Consider the following 14,771-nt stretch of genomic DNA (forward strand, 5'->3'; position numbering starts at 1 on the left):
CTGGTACCGGAGCTGGAAATAGATAGGAGCCGGGTACCGGAGCACTGGAGCTGGAAATGGAGAGGAGCCTGATACCAGAGCTCTGGAGCTGGGAATGGAGAGGAGCCTGGTTCCGGAGCTGGGAATGGAGAGGAGCCTGATACGGGAGCTGGGAATGGAGAGGAGCCTGGTACCGGAGCTCTGGGGCTGGTAATGGAGAGGAGCCTGGTACCGGAGCTCCGGGGCTGGGAATGGAGAGGAGACTGGTACCGGAGCTCTGGGGCTGGGAATGGAGAGGAGCCTGGTACCGGAGCACTGGGGTTGGGAATGAAGAGGAGTCTGGTACCGGAGCTCCGGGGCTGGGAATGGAGAGGAGCCTGGTACCGGAGCTCCAGGGCTGGAATGGAGAGGAGCCTGGTACCGGAGCTCCAGGGCTGGGAATGGAGAGGAGCCTGGTACCGGAGCTCTGGGGCTGGGAATGGAGAGGAGCCTGGTACTGGAGCTTCGTGGCTGGGAATGGAGAGGAGCCTTGTACCGGAGCTCCGGGGCTGGGAATGGAGAGGAGCCTGGTACCGGAGCTCCGGGGCTGGGAATGGAGAGGAGCCTGGTACCGGAGCTCCGGGGCTGGAATGGAGAGGAGCCTGGTACCGGAGCTCCGGGGCTGGGAATGGAGAGGAGCTTGGTACTGGAGCTTCGTGGCTGGGAATGGAGAGGAGCCTGGTACCGGAGCTCCGGGGCTGGGAATGGAGAGGAGCTTGGTACTGGAGCTTCGTGGCTGGGAATGGAGAGGAGCCTGGTACCGGAGCTCTGGGGCTGGGAATGGAGAGTAACCTGGTACCGGAGCTCCGGGGCTGGGAATGGAGAGGAGCCTGGTACCGGAGCTCTGGGGCTGGGAATGGAGAGGAGCCGGGTACCGGAGCTTCGTGGCTGGGAATGGAGAGGAGCCTGGTACCGGAGCTTCGTGGCTGGGAATGGAGAGGAGACTGGTACCGGAGCTCCAGGGCTGGAATGGAGAGGAGCCTGGTACCGGAGCTTTGTGGCTGGGAATGGAGAGGAGCTTGGTACCGGAGCTGGGAATGGAGAGGAGCCTGGTACCGGAGCTCTGGGGCTGGGAATGGAGAGGAGCCTGGTACCGGAGCTTCGTGGCTGGGAATGGAGAGGAGCCGGGTACCGGAGCTTCGTGGCTGGGAATGGAGAGGAGCCTGGTACCGGAGCTTCGTGGCTGGGAATGGAGAGGAGCCGGGTACCGGAGCTGGGAATGGAGAGGAGCCTGGTACCAGAGCTGGGAATGGAGAGGAGCCTGGTACCGGAGCTCCAGGGCTGGAATGGAGAGGAGCCTGGTACCGGAGCTTCGTGGCTGGGAATGGAGAGGAGCCTGGTACCGGAGCTTCGTGGCTGGAATGGAGAGGAGCCTGGTACCGGAGCTTCGTGGCTGGGAATGGAGAGGAGCCTGGTACCGGAGCTTCGTGGCTGGGAATGGAGAGGAGCCTGGTACCGGAGCAGGGAATGAAGAGGAGCCTGGTACCGGAGCTTCGTGGCTGGGAATGGAGAGGAGCCTGGTACCGGAGCAGGGAATGGAGAGGAGCCTGGTACCGGAGCTTCGTGGCTGGGAATGGAGAGGAGCCTGGTACCGGAGCTTCGTGGCTGTGACCCTCGGCTCTTTCACATATTCATCATCCCACCAGGGACATTACTGTCCTAATCCAGAACGGGGACCTGGTCGCGGAGACTAAAGCTGTAACCAGAGATGACATCAAACACTGGAAGACAACCGGAGGCGGCAGGAGTCACCGCCTCGGACATCTTTTCTAGAGTAGAGGGTTTTTTACAATGCACTGGCCTGAATACTGCATGAGAGTCAGGACAGTTCGGGGCATTTGTTCTGCGGCTCTGACTGATGGATCCACATTTCTAGTTGATTTTTTTTCTTATTTCTTTGCTTGTACAGGGCCATTTATTTCCTCAGCGCTTTACAGACAGCAATAGTTTACAGATCAGGATGATCATTAGGGGCGCTGATTACATGGTGCTGGGCCCGGGCTGCAGTGTGTGGTACTCACCAGCAGAGGGAGCAGGAGGAATTCTGCACATACTGTAATACAGGAGATCAGTACATGGGAATCACTAAGACGGTGGCCAGTGAGGAAAATGGGGGTGAGGATAGAGGGGTGCAGATCCTGTGGAGGAGCACAAGAGCCGCCTACAGGGGATGCGAGAGTTATACAAAACATGTGACACTTATGGGGTGTAGAGATACAGGGTCTGGCAGAATCATAGAGGTTCATTGATTTTTGTGATGTGTAACCCGGCCACTGTGACATCACCAGTCCTCCGCAGGTAACCCGGCCCCCTCACTGTGACATCACCAGTCCTCCGCAGGTAACCAGGCCCCCTCACTGTGACATCACCAGTCCTCCGCAGGTAACCCGGCCCCCTCACTGTGACATCACCAGTCCTCCGCAGATAACCAGGCCCCCTCACTGTGACATCACCAGTCCTCCGCAGGTAACCCGACCCCCTCACTGTGACATCACCAGTCCTCCGCAGGTAACCCGACCCCCTCACTGTGACATCACCAGTCCTCCGCAGGTAACCCGGCCCCCTCACTGTGACATCACCAGTCCTCCGCAGGTAACCCGGCCCCCTCACTGTGACATCACCAGTCCTCCGCAGGTAACCAGGCCCCCCCACTGTGACATCACCAGTCCTCCGCAGGTAACCCGGCCCCCTCACTGTGACATCACCAGTCCTCCGCAGGTAACCAGGCCCCCTCACTGTGACATCACCAGTCCTCCGCAGATAACCAGGCCCCCTCACTGTGACATCACCAGTCCTCCGCAGATAACCAGGCCCCCTCACTGTGACATCACCAGTCCTCCACAGATAACCAGACCCCCTCACTGTGACATCACCAGTCCTCCGCAGGTAACCCGGCCCCCTCACTGTGACATCACCAGTCCTCCGCAGATAACCAGGCCCCCTCACTGTGACATCACCAGTCCTCCGCAGGTAACCAGGCCCCCTCACTGTGACATCACCAGTCCTCCGCAGGTAACCCGGCCCCCTCACTGTGACATCACCAGTCCTCCGCAGGTAACCCGGCCCCCTCACTGTGACATCACCAGTCCTCCGCAGGTAACCAGGCCCCCCCACTGTGACATCACCAGTCCTCCGCAGGTAACCCGGCCCCCTCACTGTGACATCACCAGTCCTCCGCAGGTAACCAGGCCCCCTCACTGTGACATCACCAGTCCTCCGCAGATAACCAGGCCCCCTCACTGTGACATCACCAGTCCTCCGCAGATAACCAGGCCCCCTCACTGTGACATCACCAGTCCTCCACAGATAACCAGACCCCCTCACTGTGACATCACCAGTCCTCCGCAGATAACCCGGCCCCCTCACTGTGACATCACCAGTCCTCCGCAGATAACCAGGCCCCCTCACTGTGACATCACCAGTCCTCCGCAGATAACCAGGCCCCCTCACTGTGACATCACCAGTCCTCCGCAGGTAACCCGGCCCCCCCACTGTGACATCACCAGTCCTCCGCAGGTAACCCGGCCCCCTCACTGTGACATCACCAGTCCTCCGCAGGTAACCCGGCCCCCTCACTGTGACATCACCAGTCCTCCGCAGATAACCAGACCCCCTCACTGTGACATCACCAGTCCTCCGCAGATAACCAGACCCCCTCACTGTGACATCACCAGTCCTCCGCAGATAACCAGACCCCCTCACTGTGACATCACCAGTCCTCCGCAGATAACCCGGCCCCCTCACTGTGACATCACCAGTCCTCCGCAGATAACCAGGCCCCCTCACTGTGACATCACCAGTCCTCCGCAGGTAACCAGACCCCCTCACTGTGACATCACCAGTCCTCCGCAGGTAACCAGGCCCCCTCACTGTGACATCACCAGTCCTCCGCAGGTAACCAGGCCCCCTCACTGTGACATCACCAGTCCTCCGCAGATAACCAGGCCCCCTCACTGTGACATCACCAGTCCTCCGCAGGTAACCAGACCCCCTCACTGTGACATCACCAGTCCTCCACAGGTAACCCGGCCCCCTCACTGTGACATCACCAGTCCTCCGCAGATAACCAGACCCCCTCACTGTGACATCACCAGTCCTCCGCAGGTAACCAGACCCCCTCACTGTGACATCACCAGTCCTCCGCAGGTAACCAGGCCCCCTCACTGTGACATCACCAGTCCTCCGCAGGTAACCAGGCCCCCTCACTGTGACATCACCAGTCCTCCGCAGATAACCAGGCCCCCTCACTGTGACATCACCAGTCCTCCGCAGGTAACCAGACCCCCTCACTGTGACATCACCAGTCCTCCGCAGGTAACCCGGCCCCCTCACTGTGACATCACCAGTCCTCCGCAGGTAACCAGACCCCCTCACTGTGACATCACCAGTCCTCCGCAGGTAACCAGACCCCCTCACTGTGACATCACCAGTCCTCCGCAGGTAACCAGGCCCCCTCACTGTGACATCACCAGTCCTCCGCAGGTAACCAGGCCCCCTCACTGTGACATCACCAGTCCTCCGCAGATAACCAGGCCCCCTCACTGTGACATCACCAGTCCTCCGCAGGTAACCAGACCCCCTCACTGTGACATCACCAGTCCTCCGCAGGTAACCCGGCCCCCTCACTGTGACATCACCAGTCCTCCGCAGGTAACCAGACCCCCTCACTGTGACATCACCAGTCCTCCGCAGGTAACCCGGCCCCCCTCACTGTGACATCACCAGTCCTCCACAGGTAACCAGGCCCCCCCACTGTGACATCACCAGTCCTCCGCAGGTAACCAGGCCCCCCCACTGTGACATCACCAGTCCTCCGCAGGTAACCAGGCCCCCCCACTGTGACATCACCAGTCCTCCGCAGATAACCCGGCCCCCTCACTGTGACGTCACCAGTCCTCCGCAGATAACCAGACCCCCTCACTGTGACATCACCAGTCCTCCGCAGATAACCAGGCCCCCTCACTGGGACATCACCAGTCCTCCACAGATAACCCGGCCCCCTCACTGTGACATCACCAGTCCTCCGCAGGTAACCAGACCCCCTCACTGTGACATCACCAGTCCTCCGCAGGTAACCCGGCCCCCTCACTGTGACATCACCAGTCCTCCGCAGGTAACCCGGCCCCCTCACTGTGACATCACCAGTCCTCCGCAGGTAACCCGGCCCCCTCACTGTGACATCACCAGTCCTCCGCAGGTAACCAGGCCCCCCCACTGTGACATCATCAGTCCTCCGCAGGTAACCAGGCCCCCTCACTGTGACATCGCCAGTCCTCCACAGGTAACCCGGCCCCCTCACTGTGACATCACCAGTCCTCCGCAGATAACCAGTCCCCCCCACTGTGACATCACCAGTCCTCCACAGGTAACCAGGCCCCCTCACTGTGACATCACCAGTCCTCCGCAGATAACCAGTCCCCCCCACTGTGACATCACCAGTCCTCCACAGGTAACCAGTCCCCCCCACTGTGACATCACCAGTCCTCCGCAGGTAACCCGGCCCCCTCACTGTGACATCACCAGTCCTCCGCAGATAACCCGGCCCCCTCACTGTGACATCACCAGTCCTCCCAAGATGACCAGGCCCCCTCACTGTGGCATCACCAGTCCTCCGCAGGTAACCCGGCCCCCTCACTGTGACATCACCAGTCCTCCGCAGGTAACCAGGCCCCCTCACTGTGACATCACCAGTCCTTCACAGGTAACCAGGCCCCCTCACTATGACATCACCAGCCGCCCATCCCCCTTCCCCCCCCCCCCCCCCCCGATAGCCACATCTTACGATGTATCAGCAGTTACAATGTATCAGTCCGGGCTCCGGCCAGTCGCCTACACTGGGTACAATAATTATGTTATTTCTCATGAAGGTTCCAGTTTACTGACAGCAAGCAGAGATCTTACAGTGAACAACAGAAACAAAAAGTATATTAGAATTTTCATTTTACAACTTCCGTATACTGGACACCCCCTTTAATGGCTCATGTGCTGCACAAGGGTGGTATATTTAGACATCGGTCTCACCAGCCGCGGCGGGCACAGGAAGCAGGTGGGGAATAGGAAAGGAAGGGAGAGACCGCCAGAACCTAGAGACCCCATAAATCTAATCTGTTCATCGTGTCCGACCGTTCCAGACAATGAAAACCAAACCCAAACAATCCTCCAGCGACAATGACTCACGGCCAGCGCCAGCGACACCCCGGGATGTCCAGCAAAAAAGCACATTTCCTCCAAAATTCCCTTTCTGGGAAAGCTGGGTAACTGGGACATTGAATAGCAGCCATATTGGTTGTCACTCAGCTTTCCCAGAGACAGATAAGTGAGAAAAGGATGAAGGGAAGAGTTCAATGGCGCTGGGGAAACGGCGCACACGCAGCGCGCTGGGGGAAACGGCGCACACGCAGCGCGCTGGGGGAAACGGCGCACACGCAGCGCGCTGGGGGAAACGGCGCACACGCAGCGCGCTGGGGGAAACGGCGCACACGCAGCGCGCTGGGGGAAACGGCGCACGCAGCGCGCTGGGGGAAACGGCGCACACGCAGCGCGCTGGGGGAAACGGCGCACACGCAGCGCGCTGGGGGAAACGGCGCACACGCAGCGCGCTGGGGGAAACGGCGCACACGCAGCGCGCTGGGGCAAAGTAGCCCACTGGTGTCCAGACACTGTAATGCTTCACCAAGTTCATTTAATCCAGGACTAATCTGTTCTTTTCCTGGAAATCAGCAAAAAAGGACCAAGTGTCCTCCAGCGACCCAGACCTGAGACTCGCATCATATCACTAAGTTATATCTTTCTTCTACTCCAGTCACATCCAAATCTGCAAATCACCATTCCACTGCAGGATTCCTGAACCTCAGTGGCTCTAAAGATGCCAAAACCAATAGAGACGAAGGCTCCCAATAGCCAAGAGCCATCAGTAAAGCAATAAAAGGCAGTGCAGCTTTGGATGTAACCAGAGTACGAGAGCTCAGTCCTCATGATATTATAAGTACTAGATGGTGGCCTGATTCTAACGCATCGGGTATTCTAGAATATGTATGTATTTAGCAGCCACATAGTATATAGCACGGGCCACAACATATTCTTGAATACCCGATGCGTTAATACAGGCCACGCAGTATATAACACAGGCCAAATAGTATGTAACACTGCCCACATAGTACATAGCAGCCATGTAGTATATAGCGCAGCCCACGTAGTATATAGCAATGTGGGCACTATATGCGTGGTTAAAAAAAGACTTAAAATAAAAAATAAACATGCACTCACCTTCCGAGGGCCCCTTGTAGTCCTGGCCCTGTGTGCGGTGCACGCGGCAGCTTCCGGTCCCAGGGTTGGTATGAGCGCAGGACCTGTGAGGACGTTGCGGGTCACATGACTGTGACATCATGGCAGGTCCTTCTCGCATAGCATCCTTAGCCCCGGAACCTGACGCTTACACTGCCGAGGATAGCGTGCCACGTCGGAGGGGGAGAATAACCTTTTTTTATTATTATTATTATTATTATTATTATTATTTGTAACATTAGATCTATTTACTATTGAGGCTGCATAGGCAGCATCGATAGTAAAAAGTTGGTCACACAGGGTTAATAGTTGCGTTAATGGAGTGCGTTACACCGCGGCATAACGCGGTCCATTAACGTTGCCATTAACCCTGTGTGAGCGGTGACCGAAGGGGAGTATGGAGCGGGCACTGACTGCGGGGAGGAAGGAGCGGCCATTTTGCCGCCGGACTGTGCCCGTCGCTGATTGGTCGTGGCAATCGTCGTGGGCGTTTCGCCACGACCAATCAGCGACTTGGATTTCCATGGCAGACAGAGGCCGCGACCAATGAATATCCGTGACAGACAGACAGACGGAAGTGACCCTTACACCGGTCCATTCTTTTAATACTGGCCGTGTATTCCTGTGCTGACGGCCTGCTGAGATTGCGTGTCCATGCAGCAAAAGAGCAGAGCTGCAGTGTAAAGCATGAGACCGGGATTACCAGTAACGCGATCTCTGATGAGACTCCAGACTACTCTATACTCCTGCAGAAAACGCAGCTAAGCTCGAATCCCTGATCACAGCCGTGATCATATGGGGCAGCGCTGCAGTGTAAAGCATCAGAAAGGGATAAAAGAACGGCCTGACCCTGGAATGAGCCAAGAGGTGGAGTTCAGACTCCCGTAGACTCCCACAGACAATGGAGCTGGGCTGGAGTCACTGATTACAACTGTGTAAAGCAAGAAGGATGCCGAAAGCAAAAACTGACTTATGTAGAATATTTGGGCCAGTTTCGGTCTCGTGCCCACCCCGCGGCACATCCAGACGGGAGGCGCGCACATTCCCGGCCAATATTAGAACAATACTAGAATGACATCAGACTCCGACCCTCCGAGTACAAAGGACGGAGGAAGTCGGATCAGACGAGCGGCATAAACACGTTCACCGGCCAGTCACTGATCGGCTGCACACTGGCACCGCAGACCACCCTGTGCCTCTGACATAGGACCCTCGCTGCGCCCCCTCCAAAATCTTCAGTCCTCACCCGGATTCTCTAAATGCAGATTTCATTGAGCCCCATATAAGATTAATGGTGGTGAATGGGACCCACCCAGTAGTACGGCAGGACCACCAGTACGGCCAGTCTCTGCATGGTGCCCATTGTCCGACATCTGGCCCCTCGCCCTCCATAACGCCGGGCTTACCTTCATGGCATTGGCCAGGTCTGTCTGGTAATACCGGTCCTGATGGGCATTGGCAGCTGCCAGGGTGAGGAGATAATCGTTCCGGGCGTGCGTGGCTTTGGCGTTACATTCCTGTCTCCGAGCTTTTAACTGGAAGAAGAAGAAGGTTTATTTCTATAGCGCCGACATATACCGCAGCGCTGTACATTTTAGAGAAGAAGTTGTGGACTTGGATGACGACAAGATCTTTGTAACCCGAAACGCGTCATGTAAGAGTCACATTACTGACTGTCTCCATTCACTTCCATGGGAGGGTTACAGCGGCCGCACTGCAGGGTCAGGGAGAAGGTTAGGGGCTCAGGGTTAGAGCTAGCGGTAAGAGGTCGGGGTAAGGGGTAGGAGATAAGAGAGCAATGGTTCGGGTCAAGGGAAGGAGTCCTGGGTTAGTGTTAAGGGGTCATGGTAAGATAGGAGGTAAGGGGATCAGGGTTAAAGGGTTAAAGGTTAGAAGCTCCTGGACGGGGTAAGTTAAGGCTAGGAGGTCCCAGTTAGGAGGTTAGGGTTAAGGGAGGACTGGGTAAGTAGGAATTTAGGAGTTGGGTTCAAGGGTATCAGGGTTAGGGTTACATTTAGGTCATCAGGATTAGGCTGTGTGCACACGTTGCGTTTTTTTGCTATAAAAACACACAAAAAAAGCAGACATATGCATCCCATCAATTAGAAAGCATTCAGCAATTTTTGTGCACATGATGAGTTTTTTTTTCCGCAAAAAAAACGCATCGCAGTAAAAAATGCATCATGTTCATTAATTTTGCAGATTTTTCGCGTTTTTCCTGCATTGGGAAAAAAAAACGCAAAAAAACCCGCAGAAAAAAAAAAAAAACACGTCAAAACCGCATGCGGATTTCTTGCAGAAAATGTCCGCTTTTCTTCAGGAATTTTCTGCAAGAAATCCAGACGTCTTCACATACTCTTAAGGTTAGGAGGTCAGGGTTAGGGTTAAGGTTAGGAGGTCAGGGTTAGGGTTAAGGTTAGGAGGTCCAGGGGAGGGTTAAGGTTAGGAGGTCCAGGGGAGGGTTAAGGTTAGGAGGTCCAGGTGAGGGTTAAGGTTAGGAGGTCCAGGTGAGGGTTAAGGTTAGGAGGTCCAGGTGAGGGTTAAGGTTAGGAGGTCAGGGTTAGGGTTAAGGTTAGGAGGTCAGGGTTAGGGTTAAGGTTAGGAGGTCCAGGGGAGGGTTAAGGTTAGGAGGTCCAGGTGAGGGTTAAGGTTAGGAGGTCCAGGTGAGGGTTAAGGTTAGGAGGTCAGGGTTAGGGTTAAGGTTAGGAGATCAGGGTTAGGGTTAAGGTTAGGAGGCCAGGGTTAGGGTTAAGGTTAGGAGGTCCAGGGGAGGATATCAGGGTTAGGAGGTTAGGGTTAAAAGGACAGGGTAAGGTTAGGGGGTCAAGGTTAGGGTTAAGGTTAGGAGGTCAGGGTTAGGGTTAAGGTTAGGAGGTCAGGGTTAGGGTTAAGGTTAGGAGGTCAGGGTTAGGAGGTTAGGGTTAAAAGGACAGGGTAAGGTTAGGGGGTCAAGGTTAGGGTTAAGGAGTCAGGGTGGCACGGTAAGGTTTAACGTTTGGGTGCAGGTTAGGAGGTCAGGGTTAGGAGGTTAGAGGTAAAGGACGGGAACGTGTAAGGTTAGGAATGTAGGGTTTGGATTCAAGGGTATGAAAAAAAAGAAAAAAAAAAGTTTCCTCTTTGTTCACATCTAAAGCAAAATTTCAGGCTGGAGAAAAACTGAATTTTAAATGCAGCTCTGGATGTGAATGGAGAAGAGACATGGAATCGCTCACCTTCACATTGGCCTTCTGTAAACTTATCCTGGACTGGAACAAGCTGAGCTTAGATCTGCGGAGACCAGAAGAATAAAACATTGTGAGTAAAGCAGCGACACGCGCGGCTCTGCTACATCATTGCTTGTAACATCCGGCGGCTCCGTATTGTATCTGCATTACTTTTACTGGAGAAAACAAAATCTGTCCGCATGGAAACAGTCAGCAAGTAGGACAGCAGCTGATCTCGGATCTTATATTATAAAGGGATGTCCAGGAAAACCTGGCGCATTAATAAAACATCAACCTAAGAACTGTGGAATACGGCCATGGGTTCAATTCTTAACCAAGACCTCCGCTTCCTGTCAGCAAATAAGAACATTCTTGTAGAGGATGAAAACCTGTCTCACAGCTGAAGGTTTGTTACAATTGCACCCGGGCTACACAATCAGCAGTGGACTGATACATTGTAGCCGATGTCAGATTGGATACAATTGTAGGAAACGTCCTGTGCGAAGTATGGGGGGGCGTATATGGGGGGGGGGGGGGTATCAGAAAAAACGACAGAAGCAAGAACGTCGCCTTCACTGACAGCAATCAGAGATCTGGAAAATAAAAAAAAGACACGCATTAAATGAAGTTATGATAATTGGGTTAGGATAATTATTATTTTTGGGTTCGATCTGTCAACAGCAACTTGCTGATGGTTTCCATTTTTTAATCTGCGTAGTGCACACGTGAAAACGAATACAATGAAGACGAGTAAAGAGAGATTCTCAGAACATGAACGCCATTATTCTTCCGTATAGCGACGCATCTCACTCTGCAGCCTCCGGATAATGGGGGGAGGGGTCCCCAATACATGACCCCCACCATAGGGCCCCGGCAGAATATAGATGTAGAGATCGGAGCTAATCCTCTCCCATCTTGGATCGGAGACACTAATCCTGAGCGGGTTCAGATCAGAGCGACCATAATCCTACAGCGGCTGCATTCCACAGTCACAATGCGGGGGGCCGGGGGGCCGACGTTCGCATCCTGCTAATCCAAAGAACGTGATTGACGTCAGCTCATTACTACAAATGCAAAAAAAAAACCATACGGAAAAAACGGTGACCCCTCGCAATGGCAACTTTTACTCCCGCGCTTTTCCCTGCTTTCTCCACTAGATGGTGATAGTGAGATGATTTTCTCTCTTACGGAGCTAATTTGCATATTTTTTCCCATAAACCATTGCCTATAAACTGCAGCACTCGTCCATCCTGAGCCTCCTGGTTCATGAACGTAATCCCAGAATTACAGAGAGGACTGACACTAAAGAGAAAAAAAAAAAGTCACAGATTCATGGGACGTTCAGAGCTTGTGCAAAGCTGGATGACAACCCCCAATGTGCTATCTATGCAGGGGAAGGGGGCCATCAAAGGGTGGATATAAAGTGCATGCAGGGTAGTTCAAGAGGGAAAAAAAAAGACAACAGACTGTCAATTGCCTGAATATCACAAGAAAAAAAAAAAATTCCACAGCTAATAAACCTGCTTGCTGGTGGTGAATGGAAACAAGAACAGCCGTCTTCACCTAGTCCAGCTCACACAGCTGAACTTTGCTACAATGTATCAGTTCAGAGACCGAGACATTCTGCTCCTAGAGAGTCTTTATTGCAAAGAATTACCTACACTGATACACTGTAACAAAGCCATCAGCTGTTATAAGAAGGGAAAGCAAAAAAAAAAACCTATGTATCTAAAGCAAGCAGAGATCGTGAAAGTGATTGATAACAGAAATGTTCTCAGATTTGCCTTTACTTCCATAATGATGGACATTCCCTTTAAGACTCAGGCACCAACACAAATTAAGGGTTAAATTATATAAATCTAACAGAGCCACCTAACAACCACAGACGCCTGCAGTGAAGGGCGACAGGACGGGCGGACGCCATTTTTGCAGCAAAGTGAAAGAAACGTGGCGCAGGGACATTGTGGGGCATAAAAAGTGTCACCTTCACCATCCGAGCGACAACGCGATGACTGACAAACTCGTTATACAACATTGTGTCAGACGTGGCGGTTACCACGACAAACGAAAAACTACACGTTCTATTAAATGTCGACTGCTGTCAACACCGGTATTAAAGGAGCGACATATCTCCACCAATAACAAAAAAGTCATTCAGTAAAGTCCACCGTATAAAAATCTAAAATATGAAAGATCTAATATTATAGCGGTCAAGAAAAAGAGACAAGTCACAGGTCCGACCAACAAAAGTGTCCCACGGCCTACATCATAACTACAGCGCAAGATGAATAAGTCAAAATTATATCACCATAAAAACAGAAACAGGGACCTATATACAAAAACTATAATACTGCCCCCTATGTACAAGAATATAACTACTATAATACTGCCCCTATGTACAAGAATATAACTACTATAATACTGCTCCTATGTACAAGAATATAACTACTATAATACTGCTCCTATATACAAGAATATAACTACTACAATACTGCCCCCTATGTACAAGAATATAACTACTATAATACTGCCCCTATGTACAAGAATATAACTACTATAATACTGCCCCCTATGTACAAGAATATAACTACTATAATACTGCTCCTATGTACAAGAATATAACTACTATAATACTGCCCCTATGTACAAGAATATAACTACTATAATACTACCCCTATGTACAAGAATATAACTACTATAATACTGCCCCTATGTACAAGAATATAACTACTATAATACTGCCCCCTATGTACAAGAATATAACTCCTATAATACTGCCCCTATGTACAAGAATATAACTACTATAATACTGCTCCTATGTACTAGAATATAACTACTATAATACTGCCCCTATGTACAAGAATATAACTACTACAATACTGCCCCTATGTACAAGAATATAACTACTATAATACTACCCCTATGTACAAGAATATAACTACTATAATACTGCCCCTATGTACAAGAATATAACTCCTATAATACTGCCCCTATGTACAAGAATATAACTACTATAATACTGCCCCCTATGTACAAGAATATAACTCCTATAATACTGCCCCTATGTACAAGAATATAACTACTATAATACTGCCCCCTATGTACAAGAATATAACTCCTATAATACTGCCCCTATGTACAAGAATATAACTACTATAATACTGCTCCTATGTACTAGAATATAACTACTATAATACTGCCCCTATGTACAAGAATATAACTACTATAATACTGCTCCTATGTACAAGAATATATCTACTATAATACTGCCTCTATGTACAAGAATATAACTACTATAATACTGCCCCTATGTACAAGAATATAACTACTACAATACTGCCCCTATGTACAAGAATATAACTACTATAATACTACCCCTATGTACAAGAATATAACTACTATAATACTGCCCCTATGTACAAGAATATAACTACTATAATACTGCCCCTATGTACAAGAATATAACTACTATAATACTGCTCCTATGTACTAGAATATAACTACTATAATACTGCCCCTATGTACAAGAATATAACTACTATAATACTGCCCGTATATACAAGAATATAACTACTATAATACTGCTCCTATGTACAAGAATATAACTACTATAATACTGCCCCTATGTACAAGAATATAACTACTACAATACTGCCCCTATGTACAAGAATATAACTACTATAATACTACCCCTATGTACAAGAATATAACTACTATAATACTGCCCCTATGTATAAGAATATAACTACTATAATACTGCTCCTATGTACAAGAATATAACTACTATAATACTGCTCCTATGTACAAGAATATAACTACTATAATACTGCCCCTATGTACAAGAATATAACTACTATAATACTGCCCCTATGTACAAGAATATAACTACTATAATACTACCCCTATGTACAAGAATATAACTACTATAATACTGCCCCTATGTATAAGAATATAACTACTATAATACTGCCCCTATGTACAAGAATATAACTACTATAATACTGCCCCTATGTACAAGAATATAACTACTATAATACTGCCCGTATATACAAGAATATAACTACTATAATACTGCCCCTATGTACAAGAATATAACTACTATAATACTGCCCCTATATACAAGAATATAACTACTATAATACTGCTCCTATGTACAAGAATATAACTATTATAATACTGCCCCTATGTACAAGAATATAACTACTATAATACTGCTCCTATGTACAAGAATATAACTACTATAATACTGCCCCTATATACAAGAAT

The 14,771-nt window shown here is 50.7% G+C and overlaps 1 protein-coding gene across 2 annotated transcripts in view; it reads right to left on the reverse strand.

The window, feature by feature from the left end:
• Window positions 1-14,771, reverse strand: part of FCHSD2 (FCH and double SH3 domains 2) — a 179,653-nt gene that overhangs the window by 59,289 nt on the left and 105,593 nt on the right. For both annotated transcript variants that reach the window (XM_069759415.1, XM_069759414.1), the window contains exons 7-8: window positions 10,515-10,569; window positions 8,709-8,837 (exon numbers count right to left, since the gene is read on the reverse strand). In XM_069759415.1, coding sequence (XP_069615516.1) covers window positions 8,709-8,837; window positions 10,515-10,569 — 184 coding nt within the window. The remainder of the gene's footprint in view (window positions 1-8,708; window positions 8,838-10,514; window positions 10,570-14,771) is intronic.

Source organism: Ranitomeya imitator, chromosome 3, assembly GCF_032444005.1.
Source record: "Ranitomeya imitator isolate aRanImi1 chromosome 3, aRanImi1.pri, whole genome shotgun sequence".
NCBI classification, from domain to species: domain Eukaryota; kingdom Metazoa; phylum Chordata; class Amphibia; order Anura; family Dendrobatidae; genus Ranitomeya; species Ranitomeya imitator.